Below are 14,818 nucleotides of genomic sequence, written 5' to 3'. Positions count from 1 at the left end.
CCTACTTCTGTAGGGCTGAAAGTCTGTGGCGTTCAGCATGATTGCAAAGAAAACTAGTTTCCTTTTTCAGGAAAATGTCAACAAAACGTCAGTTCCAACGCATTGACCCTGGTGCCCAGTGTGGGGAAATTAGGACTCTTGAAGTCACAGTGGAAGCTAAATGGTCTGGGCAAGTCTACCTCTACATTTTCACCAGTAATAACTCGAATCATAGAATGTTTACAGCACAGAAAGAAGCCACTTGGCCCATCGTGTCTGTGGCAGGCGAGAAATGTTTCACCCATTCTAATGCCACCTTCCAGCATTTGGTCTGTAACCCTGCAGATTACGGCACTTGAGGTGCATATCCAGACTTCTTTTGAATTGTTGAGGGTTTCTGCCTCAACTGCCCTTTCAGGCAGTGAGTTCCAGACCCCCACCACCCGCTGGGTGAAAAATCTTTTCCTCATCTCCCCTCTGATCTTTCTACCAATCACTTTAAATGTATGTCCCCTAGTCACTGACCTCTCTGTTTGTATAGCACATGCTCATCTATGTTCTAAGGAGATGGATACTTGGTGAATAAGTTGCAGATACGGAAACATACCATTAATACAAGGCTAGATTTTGTACTTCCCTCTTTGATTTGTTTTCTGGTGAAGTACCTGAGCTATCTTACATTATAGTGAAGTACCGGGGTTAGTAGTAGTAGGACATTATTTGAGATGGTTTTGAGTTATTGTACAAAGTGTTCATGTTTGACCATGTTGATTTGAGTCTTCTCTTCCTACCCCAGCACCATAATATAGCCCCAGTTCGTACTTGGGCTGTCCTCTAGAGACAGCCACTCCAATGTTCTAGGGGTTACCTCCTTGGGATTAATAAAATATTCAGTGCAAGCTTTTGGATTTGGAGACTTGCTTATCTAGGTGATGAGCCATTTGCCGTTTAGCTAGAAAAATTGGAGGTTGTTATTTTGTAGTTCCAGAAAAGTTTGATTTATAATAGACCTAGATATGAAGTCCCAAATATTGAAGTCCCAGGAGATACCGGCTACACATTTGTGATGGTTTTTCTGAGACTGACAACTGCATTTATATAGCAATTTTAACATAGTAAAACGTCCCAAGGAGCGTCACAGCATTATCAAACAATATTTGACACCCAGCCTCATGAGATATTAGGGCTGGTAACCAAAAATTAGATCAGAGAGAGAGGTTTTAAGAAGCATCTTGAAGCAGTGAGTTTTGGGGAGGAAATTCCAAAGATAGGGTGCATAATTGAAAGTAGCAGAGCCAAACCATTTGGATTTGGCCACACTTAGCACATTAAACAAGATTGAATTTTGGTTAGCTTGGGTAGCTCTGCTGTCCTTCAGGGAGCTGGACTGCCAAAATAGGGGCTACCACAATGGTTGTGGTCAATAGAGGTCTGGTCCAGCCCTTCGACAGTGATTTGCCTCAGATCATGTTTTTTTGTCATTAAAGATCCATTATGGGTCCTGGACAAAAAAGATATTAGTCTTTTTGATTTTTTTAGTTACAGAAAAAAATGGTTAAGTTCCTGATTCAACGCATCAGCTGACACTGTTGAATCTTTTGTTGATGGATCAGCAATAACCTGCTCACCAATGCTCAGCTTGGGTTCTACCAGGGACATTCAGCTCCTGACCTCATCACAGCCATGGTCCAAACACAGACAAAAGAGCTGAATTCCAGAGGTGAGAGTGATTGCTCTTGTCATTAATGCAGCATTTGACTTAACTTAGTGTGGCATCAAGAAACCCTAGCAAAATTGAAGTCAATGGGAATGGGGGGAAAGCTGTCCACTGGAGTCATACCTAAACACAAAGGAAGATGGTGTGGTTGTTGGAGGCCAATCGTCTCAGCCTCAGCCCCAGGACAATCCTGCAGGAGTTCCTTGGCAGTGTCCTGGGCCCAACCATCTTCAGTTGCTTCATCAATGACCTTCCTTCCAACATAAGGTCAGAAATGAGGACGGTCGCTGATTGCGCAGTGTTCACTACTAGTTGCAACTCCTCAGATACTGAAGCAATCTGTGCCCGCATGTAGCAAGACCTGGGCTTCATTCAGGCTTGGGTTGATAAGTGGCAAGTAACATGCTTGCCGCACAAGTGCCAGGCAATGACCATCTCCAACAAGAGAAAATCTAAACACCTCCCCTCGACATTCAATAGTATTATGATCGCTGAATCCTCCACCAACAACATCCTGAGGGTCACCATTGACAAGAAACTGAACTGGACCAGCCATATAAATACTGTGGCTACTAAAGCAGGTCAGAGGCTGAGTATTCTGCAACGAGTAACTCATGTCCTGACTCCCCAAAGTCTGTCCACTATCTACAGGGCGCAGGTCAGGAGTGTGATGGAATACTGTCCGCTTGCCTGAATGAGTACAGCTCCAACGACACTCAAGAAGCTCAACACCATCCAAGAAGCCCACTTGAACAGCACCCCATCCACCACTTTAAACATTCACTCCCTCCACCACCACCGCACAATGGTAGCATTGTATACCATTTATAAGATGAATTGCAGCAACTCATCAAGGCTCCTTAAATACACCTTCCAAACCTGCGACCTCTACCACCTAGAAGGACCAAGGCAGCAAAGACATGGGAAAACCACCACCTGCAAGTTTCCAACCAAGTCACTCAGCATCCTGATTTGGAACTATGTTGCCAGTCTTTCACTGTCACTCGATCAAAATCCTGGAGCGCCCATCCTAACAGCACTGTGGGGTGTGCCTACACCATATGGACTGCAGTGGTTCAAGAAGGCGGCGCTCCATCACCACCTCGTGGGCACTCCAGCAACGCCAGGACCCATGAATGAATAAAACAAAACAAATGCAGGGGGTGTAGGATTTCTCCATGAAATCTGTAACATTGCATAGGGTTTTATACTATCAAAAAAATTAGAAAGATACTGGAATTTTAAAACATGCTGTTACCTGAGGTTTGAACGTTCTAAAGCTCTCAACTATTTGAGCCCGTCTTGTTATATACTTTAGTTTAGTTTAGAGATACAGCACTGAAACAGGCCCTTCGGCCCACCGAGTCTGTGCTGACCATCAACCACCCATTTATACTAATCCCATATTCCTACCACATCCCCACCTGTCCCTATATTTCCCTACCACCTACCTATACTAGGGGCAATTTGTAATGGCCAATTTACCTACCAACCTGCAAGTCTTTTTGGCTGTGGGAGGAAACCGGAGCACCCGGAGAAAACCCACGCAGACACAGGGCGAACTTGCAAACTCCACACAGGCAGTACCCAGAATTGAACCCGGGTCGCTGGAGCTGTGAGGCTGCGGTGCTAATCACTGTGCCGCCAAATTTAGTACCTTTAGTTGCCATGTTAATTGCTGCAAATAAAGAACTTCATTCTTTTAGATCTGACTTTTGGGCATCTAGACAGGGCCTGTCACAAGACCACATCCCTTTTGGAGACCGTTCTCTCTGGCATTCCGTTCCTGTCTTGTACATAAGACTTCATGTTTCCATGTCAGAATTGAGTGTATTTACCAATTCAGACAGTTAATTTTCTGTGGCATAGCACCCTGTACATTCAGCATGAAGGGGTAACAGAATATATCTTTGCTACTTTGGGGTAAGATAGCAGACTATTTTACCTGTGTAGTGGGAACCTCATGGATCCAAGATGTAAAAGCTTTTACTTGCTGTTACCATGACCAGTTTACATGCTGTGAGTAGGTATTGTCTTAATATATTGGCACAGGAAAATTAGCATCCTGGTGTTACAGCTTTGAATGGCTCCTCAAAATCCCATGTCTTGCTATTCATTTAATTTGTTTTATTTGGAATCAAGCAAATGAGGCTGTGGACATGGTATGGTTTTCCTCATTCTGTAAAGGTACTTCAGCTCCTCTTAAATGTTCTCTCTTGCTTCAATTCCTAACAGTGTTTCTTGGTGCTATTTCATGGTGCAGAGGAGAGGAATAGTTGTCTCTAGTGATATAAAAATAAGGTTTTGGTTCACAGAGCCTTAAATGTAGAGATATGGGAGACTACCTGATGCAATTATGACGAGGATCTTGGCGATTGTGCCAGGTTTTATTTTTTCCTCCTGTAGTTGATATCTTCCTCTTTGTGGAATTAACAGGCTGAGGAAGTTACACCTATGATCAGTATCATTTCTATACGCAGTCATTACCCCACAGAAGGAGGCTATTTGGCCCATCAGTAGGAGGCCTTTGCTTCCTGTAGAGCAATCCAGTCAGCCCCATTCCCCTGATCTATCCTCGTAGTCCTGCAAGTTTATTTCCCTCAAGTGCCCATTCAATTTCCATTTGAAATCACTGATCATTTCCATTTTCACCACCCTTGTAGGCAGCGAGTTCCAGGCCATTACCACTTGCCGTGTATAAAAGTTCTTCCTCACACCCCCCCTTGCATCTCTTGCCCATAACCTTAAAACTGTGTCCCCTAGTCCTCATACCATCAGCTAATGGGTATAGATTTTCTTTGTCTACCTTATTTAAACCTGTCATATCTTGTAAACCTCCATCAAATCTCCCCCCGATCTCCTTTGCTCCAAGGAGAACCTGAGGTTGGTCTTCAACCTAACTTTGTAGCTAAAATCCCTCATTCCTAGAACCATTCTGGTAAATCCACTCTGCGCCCTCACATCCTCCCTAAAGTAATGTGACCAGATCTAGATGCAATACTCTAGTTGTGGCTTAACCAGTGTTACCTTTGGAAGTTTATTTGGAGCATTTGTAACATTTGAAAATATATGCTATGATTGTTTGTTTCTTGTAGGTTTTATCCTAGTTATGCCTGTGCTTCCTGCTTATACTTGATCAGGACTGAACAGTTCACTTTGTCTTTGGGAATTCAGCCTAATCACATTCTGCTTGTTGGTGAGAGTTTGCAAGATTGGGCTTTAAAATGTGACCTGTTTTGAGGTTTCGTACATAAAAAGTCAACCATTCAAATTCTATATGGATTCATAAATAATCTCACTTGTAACGCACTCTGGATATTGACTGTTTAATATATTTGCTAATACAGTTCTGGCTGGGTGGCTAAAAAAGATGATCCCTTTTGGGTACATGCCTACCCACCATTTAAAGAATGTACAATGACGCATGGTAACATGAGACTGAAAACCAGTATCTCCAGTTTGTGGTACATTTCAGTAATGTGTGGTGTGCAGTTTGCAATCCTGACTTTAGACTGAGCAATGAATTTAGGATATGGCAGTTCAAATCTATTGTTTGCCCTCACCTCTCTGTATTGGCTAATGGAGCATGCAACTGTCCAAACTGATTTGTATTTCATACTAATGGCCAGTATTTCTTTCTTTCTTAGTGTTTCACTGGCAAGCCACAATCATGGGACCTGTAAGTATTTGTTGAAAGTTTGATACCCAAGTGTTTATTATTAAGGGATTGTAAAATTAATTTTTATTTCTCTCTCAACAGAATGACAGTCCATATCAGGGTGGAGTCTTCTTTTTGACAATTCACTTTCCTACAGACTACCCTTTCAAACCACCTAAGGCAAGTATATCATTATTGGTAGTCATGCTGTTGCTTAAAATGTGACTATTTGAGCACTCGGACAAATTCAGTGTTAAATTTGCACATTGGGGTGAGGAAGATAAGAAACAGGTGTATTCTAATGACAGCTGAGGTGGGGGTTGGGGGAGAAATCAATGCATATCTGCGTCTTAAATTTCGCAATGTAGGTACTTGGAAAACGGTCCGTTTGTTCTTACAGCTAACCTGTTGGGTTATGGAGTACTCCATGTCCATTTTCCATGTCGATCACTGGTTCATGTCCTCCTGAGTTCCGGAAGGAAATTGTCTCCTGCTTTTACTCTTTTAAATATTTAGGTACTGTAAGAGATGTATTCCACATGTTACTGTTTCCTTTTAGGAAAGCACTTGAATTCTAGAAATAACTTTCATGATTTATGATATACCATGATCTGCTTTGTCATGAATGCACATTATTTTGCACTCTTGTTTGTTATCATGGTCATCACTTCACATGATCATTTCTTACTAATGCTAAAAGCAAGGAGTTAATTTAGGGTTTTTATTTTCATCGATTTCTTTGTTCATCCACTTACCAAAGGCAGTGATTATTTTCAGTGTATGCTTCCATGGTTACTGATCCTTCAGTAGCCATGGATCCCCTGTGAATCTGGCCAGTGATTTAATGCTGTTTGACTACAGCAGACATCAGCTGAGCAAGATCCTGTCCAATGATGCTGTCTTTCTAGTAGGCATTGCTGGCTTACCATTGGGAGCAGCTCCTGCGATCCTTCCTAACCTAGGATTGCAAAACCTGAGCTGTCACTTGAGTGAGATCAGCTGATTAGTACAAGTCTTTCCAATGGGCATGGCTGGTGCGACAGTAGATGTTGTCTTTAATTCAGTAGGTTACTTATGGAACCATTTTGACTTCATTTATTTTAGATAATTTTCTCCTTAGCCGTACCTACTGTAGCAGTGCTTTACAGGAGAGAAACATTACAACTGAGCTGCAGGTTGCATACTGTGAAATCAGCTAGTGTTCTATAAAGTTACCTATGATCAGGCTACTATTTTTAGTAAGGGTCACTGACCTGAAATGTCAACTCTGCTTCTCTCTCCACAGATGCTGCTAGACCTGCTGAGTATTTCCAGCATTTCTTGTTTTTATTACTATTGTTATTTCTGGCTACAGATGCCTGTAGATTTCTCAATTTCCACTCTGTTTAAAGATAGAACAAACTTACATTTATATACTACCTTCCAAGTTGTGAAGAATTTTACAGCCAATGAATTACTTTTGAAATGTAGTCTCTGTTTTCACGTAGGCAAACACGGCCAATTACCCCCAAACAATATCCCAAAGTGAGTTAATTGATCTCTTGTATTTGAGGGATACATGTTAGCCAGAAGAGCTCGTGTACTCTCTTTAAGTAGTACTGTAGGAATTTGTCGACTTGGAGGTTTAATCTTGGATCCAAAAAACAGCATCTCTTTGACAGTGCAGTGCTTCCTCAGTGCTGTGCTGCAGCTTCTGGAATGGGGCCTGAAACTGCAATCTTCAGACTGAGGTGAGAGCTGTTATCACTGAACCAAGGTTGACACTTGAAGACACTATAGAACCCAATTACAAGAATTGGAAGCTAAAGAATTCCTCTTCCTCTTCCATTGTAAAGGACTTTTTTTATTCATTCATGGGATGTGGACATCGCTGGCTAGGACAGCATTTATTGCCCATCCTTAATTGCCTTTGAGTAGGCCCTTCTTTAGCAGGTTCTTTAATGATGAAATAAAAACAAAGTGCTGGAAATACTCAGCAGGTCTGGCAGCATCTGTGGAGAGAGAATCAGTTAATGTTTCAGGTCTGTGACCTTCAGAACTGGCATAGTTTATAAATGTAATAGGTTATGAACCAATTATTTTACCTTTAATGATGTTGCCTGGAGAGACTTTTATGTGGATCGTCCAGGTAAGGTGGGATCTGGAGCATAGATAGCTATGTTTGGTAGTAAACTGGCTTGCTCTTAAATGACTGTTCTGGTATATTTTGGATGCCATTTACTCTGCGCTTGACCTGAAAATAACATTGTTTTAAAATTATTTTGTGCACTATATACAGGGATTTAGGTTCATTATTGTTTCCCAACTTTGAAATGAAGGTGTTGATGTCCTCTTCATGCCTTTCTTTCCATAAAGAAAATTGGAGAGTGCCACCTGAAAATTGATGACAAACACTGGATCAGATCACTGAATGAAGTGATCTACAGAGATCTGTACCTGGAGAAAAAACTAGAATTCTATTGACTACAGATTCCAGTAATTGGGTCTGTTGCTCTAAATAGAGTGGAACTTGAGAAGTTCATAGAGGTTACATAGAGGTTTTGAGGTTACAAATGGTTTTGATCCCAGTAGGACACTAGCTGGTCTCATGAGTAGGTTGAGACCTGGAGGACATGTGCAGTGTTTAGCTCTTATGTGTTTACCATTAAAGACCACTGTTCAGACCTGCCTGTCAGGAATCAATCCTGGTCACTTGGTGGTTAATTGCAAGATTCCCTAAGTTAGTTTCTCTTTTTCTTAGTACCTCAGATTTCAGAACTAACTTTCTTTAAGACTATTTAATTGTGGTATGTTGTATCTGGGTTGTGGCAACTAAAATTTTATGTAGAAGCAACTGAGCTTAAGCTTTTTCAGTTTTTGGGTCATGTTTGACACTAGTTTATGGGTGCTTTTAATTTTCACATTTACAGTGAAGATTGATGTTTAATTCATTATCCTAAGAATAGTACCAGAGTAAATGTAGCTTGTGTGTGTGTTGTCTCTATTGGAGCAGGTTAAGTAATGTTCTTCTTTTCTTGCAGGTTGCATTTACTACAAGAATTTATCATCCAAATATTAACAGTAATGGCAGCATCTGTCTTGATATTCTAAGATCTCAGTGGTCCCCTGCATTAACTATTTCTAAAGGTACAATGAAACTAACTTATTAACTTTTGAACGATGCAATCTATACGACAGCACTTTACAGGCAAAGTAAGTGGGTTCTGTTAGTCCTAATAGTTGGCAGAATACACAGATGATCCTGCAGCAATCAGCCAAGCCAGTGGTCTGTAACCCACGGCTCGGGAACCACATGTGGCTCATGAAGGACTTGAGCGCCTCTTGACCTTGATCGATCGAACCAACTTTGATAATTAAATGGCTTGTTTCATTTTTTCAAAGTTTTTCTAACATTGAACTTGAGAGAAAGTATCATTCAATGAACAACTTTTTTGTAAAAATCTTCAAAATGTTGTTGAAATATGTCTGTCGTTTTCATTATTATTGGATTTGAATAACAACTGTGTGGCTCTTAAGATACTGTTAAGGTTGCTGACCCCTGGGCCAGGCCATCATCTGTACTTTGTGAAGTTTGCTTGCTTGTTTCTGGTTGTAAAATTGAAGTTGATGGGAATCGGGAGAAAAACTCCCTGCTGGTTGGAGTCATACCTAGCACAAAGGAAGATGGTTGTGGTTGTTGGAGGTCAATCATCTCAGCTCCAGAACATCACTACAGGAGTTTCTCAGGGTAGTGTCCTCTGTCCAACCAGCTTCAGCTGCTTCATCAATGACCTTCCTTCAATCATAAGGTCAGAAGTGGGGATGTTTACTGATGATTGCACAATGTTCAGCACCATTCGCGACTCCTCAGATACTGAAGCAGTCAGTGTAGAAATGCAGCAAGACTTGGACAGTATCCAGGCCTGGGCTGATAAGTGGCAAGTAACATTCACGCCACACAAGTGCCAGGCAATGACCATCTCCAATAAGAGAAAATCTAACCATCTCCCCATGACATTCAATGGCATTACGATCGCTGAATCCTCCACTATCAGCATCCTAGAGGTTACCATTGACCAGAAACTGAACTGGAGTAGCCATATAAATACCGTGATTACAAGAGCAGGTCAAAGGCTAGGAATCTTGCGGCGCGTAACTCACCTGACTCTCCAAAGCCTGTCCACCATCTACAAGGCACAAGTCAGGAGTGTAATGGAAAGCTCTCCAGTTGCCTGGATGAGTGCAGCTCCAACAACACTCAAGAAGCTCGACATCATCCAGGACAAAGCAGTCCGCTTGATTGGCACCCTGTCCACAAACAGTCACTCCCTTCACAACCGACGCACAGTGGCAGCAGTGTGTACCATCTACAAGATGCACAGCAGCAACGCACCAAGGCTGCTTTGACAGCACCTTCCAAACCCATGACCTCTGCCAACTAGAAGGACAAGGGCAGCAGATGCATGGGAACACCACCACCTGCAAGTTCCCCTCCAAGTCATACACCATTCTGACTTGGAACTATATCGCAGTTCCTTCACTCTTGCTGGGTCAAAATCCTGGAAGTCCCTTCCTAACAGCACTGTGTATCTACCTCACATGGACTGCAGCGGTTCAAGAAGGCAGCTCGCCACCTTCTCAAGGGCATTTAGGGATGGGCAATAAATGCTGGCCTGGCCAGTGATGCCCACATCCCATGAATGAATAAAAAAGAAATGCACGATTAATGGAGATGATGAGTTTAAGTGCTGGAAACAGTGGCTTCGTGTTAATTTTTCTGCATCGCCAGCATTTTTAAGAGGCACATTGGGAGAGTCAGTTAAACCCGGAATGGGAAACAATGCAACCACACAGGAGCTATGAAAGTTGGGAGAAGAATTCCTTTTATTCTAGCAAATCCTTAAGGGAGCCAGGATGTCTGCAGCCATGCTGAAGAAAGCACAAGAGTTGACCATGCAGACAGAATTGAAATGTTCAATCCATTGATAGATGGCTTTCTGTGGCAGAAATTCTTTTTAATGTTCACAGTGCATGGGCAATGCAAGGAAGAAGGGCACTGATAGCAAAGCTGGGCAAGTCATCCTGCTGGATGTGAGTTACACACTGCACTGTGCATGCAACTGAACAAAGTCACTCGTGTTGCAGAACTATTTTCGAATGTTTGGCTTTACATTGAGATTCTGCAGAAATTGTTGCCTCAACTGGTGTCCCTGGTACAATATTTGTGAAGGAAGTGGATTTTGCAAAGTTTGGCATCATGGGTGCTGAAGAGCCTAATTTTGCTAAGTTTACAAATGAAACAGCTATGACATCTGATGAATACAAAAAAAATTGACATTTTTTACGCTGTAGCAGCGAGTGTCCACTGCTGTGTTACGTGAATTAGCGTCAAGGGTAAAACTGCTTCACTAACTCCTATTTTGCAATCCAAAATGGAAGGTCAAGGGTTTTTAATTGAAGGTAGAAGTGATTAATTTTTTTACCTTTACCACATTGAAGTCTAATATAGCTTGCATGAAATTTACAAAAAAAAGCTCTCTTGTAGGCATGTTAGTTAAATCTAATGTTATAATTAAGCAGCTTTTTTCCTCTAAATTTGGACTTGATGGAATAGCAACATTTTTTTTTACAAAAAAAGGTTTTGTGGGGAACAGCCAAGTTACTTCATCTTGTGGAACCTGAAATTCGTACGGAGGTATTCCTGGGTTGTGATTGGGGTGCATGTTTAAGCAGAAGGCACTCTGCTCTGCATCTAACTTGACTGTGCATGATCCTGATGCGAAAATATATTTCCCATGCATTAGGTCCCTTAGGTCAATATCTACCACCTAGAAGGACAAGGGCAGCAGACGCATGGGAACACCACCTGCAAGTTCCCTTCCAAGCCCCGCACCATCCTGATTTGGAACTATATTACTGTTCCTTCACTGTCACTGGGTCAAAATCCTGGAAGTCCCTTCCTAATAGTACTGCACTGTGGGTGTACCGACATCCCAAGGACTGCAGCACTTCAAGAAGGCAGCTCACCACCACCACCTCGAGCAATTAGGGATGGGCAATAAATGCTGGCCTAGCCAGCAACGCCTGCATTGCATGGACGTATAAAGAAAATGTAAAAAATGACCATCAAAATTTGACCGCGCGATGAGCTTCCCTTGTGCCATCGCTAAGACTGCCTATTTCCATAACATCACCCGACTTTGCCCATCTCCGCTGATATGCTGAAACCTTCATTTGTGCCTTTATCATCACTAGACTATTCCAGTGCATTTCTGGCTGGTCTCCCATATTCTAATCTCCATAAACTTGTGGTCATCCAAAACTCTGCTACCTGTGTCTTAACTTGCAACAAGTCCCGTTCCCCATCACCCCTGTGTGCTCGCTTACTACATTGGCTCCTGATCAAGCGACTTCTTGATTTTAAAATTCTCATTCTTGTTTTCAAATCCCTCCATGGCCTCCTCCCTCCCTATCTCTCTAATCTCCTCCAGCCCCACAACCTTCCAAGATATCTGCGCTCCTCTAATTCTGGCCTCATGTGCATTCCTGACTTTATTCGTTTAGCTGTTGGTGACAGTGCTTTCAGTTGCCGAGGCCCCAAGTACCTTCTCCACACCTCTCTGCCTCTCCACTGTACTTTCCTCCTTAAAACCTGCCTCTTTGACCGAGATTTTGGTTATCTGACCTAGTATCTCCTTTTGTGGCTCAGTGTCCTACTTTGTTTTATAATGCTCCTGTGAAGTATCTTGGGAAGCTTTATTACATTAAAGGTGCTATATAAATTTAAGTTTATTGTCTTGCTCCCAGTTTTGTTCAGCCATCTGGAAGTAAGCTACCTGAAGTTCTTTGTGGTGAGGGGGTGAAGGGTAGTTTTGCATTACAGTTTTTGGTCGACTTTCCTTTGGTCATTAAAACTGCTACTTTTGGTGGTGTTGATTTTTGAAAACCAAACTTCTATTGAAAGAAAATTACCCCGCATTAATGTTTTTAAAAAAAGTTAAGCATTCTCTTTATTTCATGGGATGTCGGCATTTCTGGCAAGGCTGGCATTTGTTGCCCGTTCTTAATTGCCCTTGAGAAGGTGGTGGTGAGCCAACAAGCTGGATTAAAATTTTGTAAATTGTGGTGAAATAATGAGCAATTTTCAGCAGCTTTGCAAAAGTTAGCTCTAAAGTAAGCCAAAATTAAAATGAAGCATTCTAGTTTTAAACTTGTTCCGTGGGAAACTAAGCCTAGAAAAGGCTGTAAATGGTTGAGATGAAACTGCAAATCATTTCAACTAGCAGCTAATTTATGGGGACAAATTAATTTGGTTTCCTTTGTCTAATTTGAAGTACAGTTCCTTCAGATTATTCTAGAATATTTACGCAAACTGGAAGCATTGTGTCAGTTATATTAGAGTTGGAAGTTTTTGTAAAGAACCTTGGAATATTTCACAAGTGCATCGTTATTTTTATTACAAGAAATTCCCCCTTTACCAGGTTTTTCATTCTAGTTACTTTGAATTTTGTGTGCCATTTCACAATTCTGTAACACATCTCCAATACTTTATTTGCACCTAATTGTAGTCAAATTTATTCTAACCTAGGCAAATTTAGTAGGCACATTTATTCTGCCTCACCCCTGATTGGGTCATTCTTCCCATTTGACTTGGCAGCCCTGACTTCCACTGCAGCTGCAGCAGACCAGACATGTAAGTTTAAACCAACAAAAACCGTTGAATAACTCCCCAGTTAGGTACAAATATAGGGAAGTTTAACATTTTCAAACTATGAAGAATCTCTCAATTAGAATATTTTGATGTCTTTGGATTCTGCCAGTTGCTGTCCATTTTGATATCCCAACTTCATTGATTTATTAATTAGCTAAAGCCACGGCTCCGATTTTCTTCTACCTTTGACAATGATCCCCTTCAAATGTGCCTCCCCTATTATTTCCTGCCCCTCATTCCCTCCTGTTATGATACCCCTTCTGATTGTAAGTGACTGGAGACAGTGACTGACATCTCACAGGATCACAAACTGATGGTACAGATGTGACTACACCAACATACCTCAACCACAGGGACAGCAGTAGAAATTATCTGACCCATAGCAGTACTTCTTTGTATATTTTTGGGGAGTTGGCAATTTTGGGAAGCACAATTTTTTTTTTTCTACTTTCATCCAGTCACATCTTTTAAAAAAAAATTTCTTTTCTAACCCTTCATAAAAGTTTTATTTTTCTTCAATTCTAAGTAGACGCTACCTAAAATTAAGAACCCACTTTCCCCTAAACTGCATTCATCTTGCACCCTGTCTATTGACTCCCACCCTGAATTATGATTCCTTTTTCCAACAAACCAAACCTCCTTCCTATTCGAGCACTTTAACCTGTAGATTACTGTGAGCAAGGGGAGGGTGAGCAGCCAGAGGTCATGGTCCATATTGGTATTAACGACCTAGGCAGGAAGAGAGATGAGGTCCTGCAAAGTGAATATAGGGAGATAGGCAGAAGGTTACAAAAACAGGACCTCTAGGGTTGTAATCTCAGGATTACTCCCTGTGCCGCATGCTAGTGCGTGGCTGAAGAGCTGGTGTAGGTGGGAGGGCTACATGGGATTGTGATATTACAGCTATCACGGAAACATGGTAGCAAGTAATTAAGAAGGCAAATGGAATTTTGGCCTTTATTGCTAGGGGGTTGGAGTGTATAAATAGGGAAGTCTTGTTACAACTGGTGTTGGTGAGGCTGCACCTGGAGTACTGTGTACAGTTTTGGTCCCCGTATTTAAGAAAGGATATACTGTCATTGGAGGCAGTTCAAAAGAGATTCACTAGGCTGATTTCCTGGGATGAAGGGATTGACTCATCAAGAATGGCTAAACAGGTTAGGCCTTTATTCATTAGAGTTTAGAAGAATGAGGGGTGATCTTATTGAAATGTACAAGATTCTGAAGGGGCTTGACCGGGTAGATGTTAAGATATTTCCACTAGTAGGGGAATCTCGAACTAGGGGACATAGTTACAGAATAAGGGGACGCTCATTTTAAACTGAGATGCGAAGGAATTTCTTTTCTCAGAGTAATGAATGTCTGGAATTCTCTACCCCAGACAGTTGTGGAGGCTCGATCACAAGTATTTAAAGAGGAGGTAGATAGATTTTTGAAATATTGGGGAGTTGAGACCTATGAGGAGCTGGCACTAAAGAGGAGTTGAGGTCTGGGCAGATCAGCCATGATCTTATTGAATGGTGGGGCAGGCTTGAGGGGCTGAATGGCCTACTGGAAGCCTGTATGCTTTAACAAGTAGACTTTGTGAACTTGGGACACTACTTTGTTACCAGAATAATATTGCATTGTGTACTTTGGTGCTTCTAAAATAGATTTTCATCGGATTTATGGTAGTCATATGACTTCCACTGGTGGCTTTTTACTTGGAACTTTACTTAGAATATCCTCCATTTTGAATTTTGTAATTGTGGCTATCCCATCTTCATTTTCACAC

The 14,818-nt window shown here is 41.7% G+C and overlaps 1 protein-coding gene across 1 annotated transcript in view; it reads left to right on the top strand.

Moving 5' to 3' along the window:
- LOC137377519 (ubiquitin-conjugating enzyme E2 D3-like) overlaps nt 1-14,818 on the top strand; it is a 36,413-nt gene that overhangs the window by 6,809 nt on the left and 14,786 nt on the right. The window contains exons 3-5 of the mRNA XM_068047203.1: nt 5,344-5,375; nt 5,457-5,534; nt 8,375-8,480. Coding sequence (XP_067903304.1) covers nt 5,344-5,375; nt 5,457-5,534; nt 8,375-8,480 — 216 coding nt within the window. The remainder of the gene's footprint in view (nt 1-5,343; nt 5,376-5,456; nt 5,535-8,374; nt 8,481-14,818) is intronic.

The sequence above is a fragment of the Heterodontus francisci genome, chromosome 1 (genome assembly GCF_036365525.1).
Source record: "Heterodontus francisci isolate sHetFra1 chromosome 1, sHetFra1.hap1, whole genome shotgun sequence".
Classification (NCBI taxonomy): Eukaryota; Metazoa; Chordata; class Chondrichthyes; order Heterodontiformes; family Heterodontidae; genus Heterodontus; species Heterodontus francisci.
Note: the sequence above shows the minus strand (reverse complement) of the source record. Positions and strands in the feature narration are given on the sequence as shown.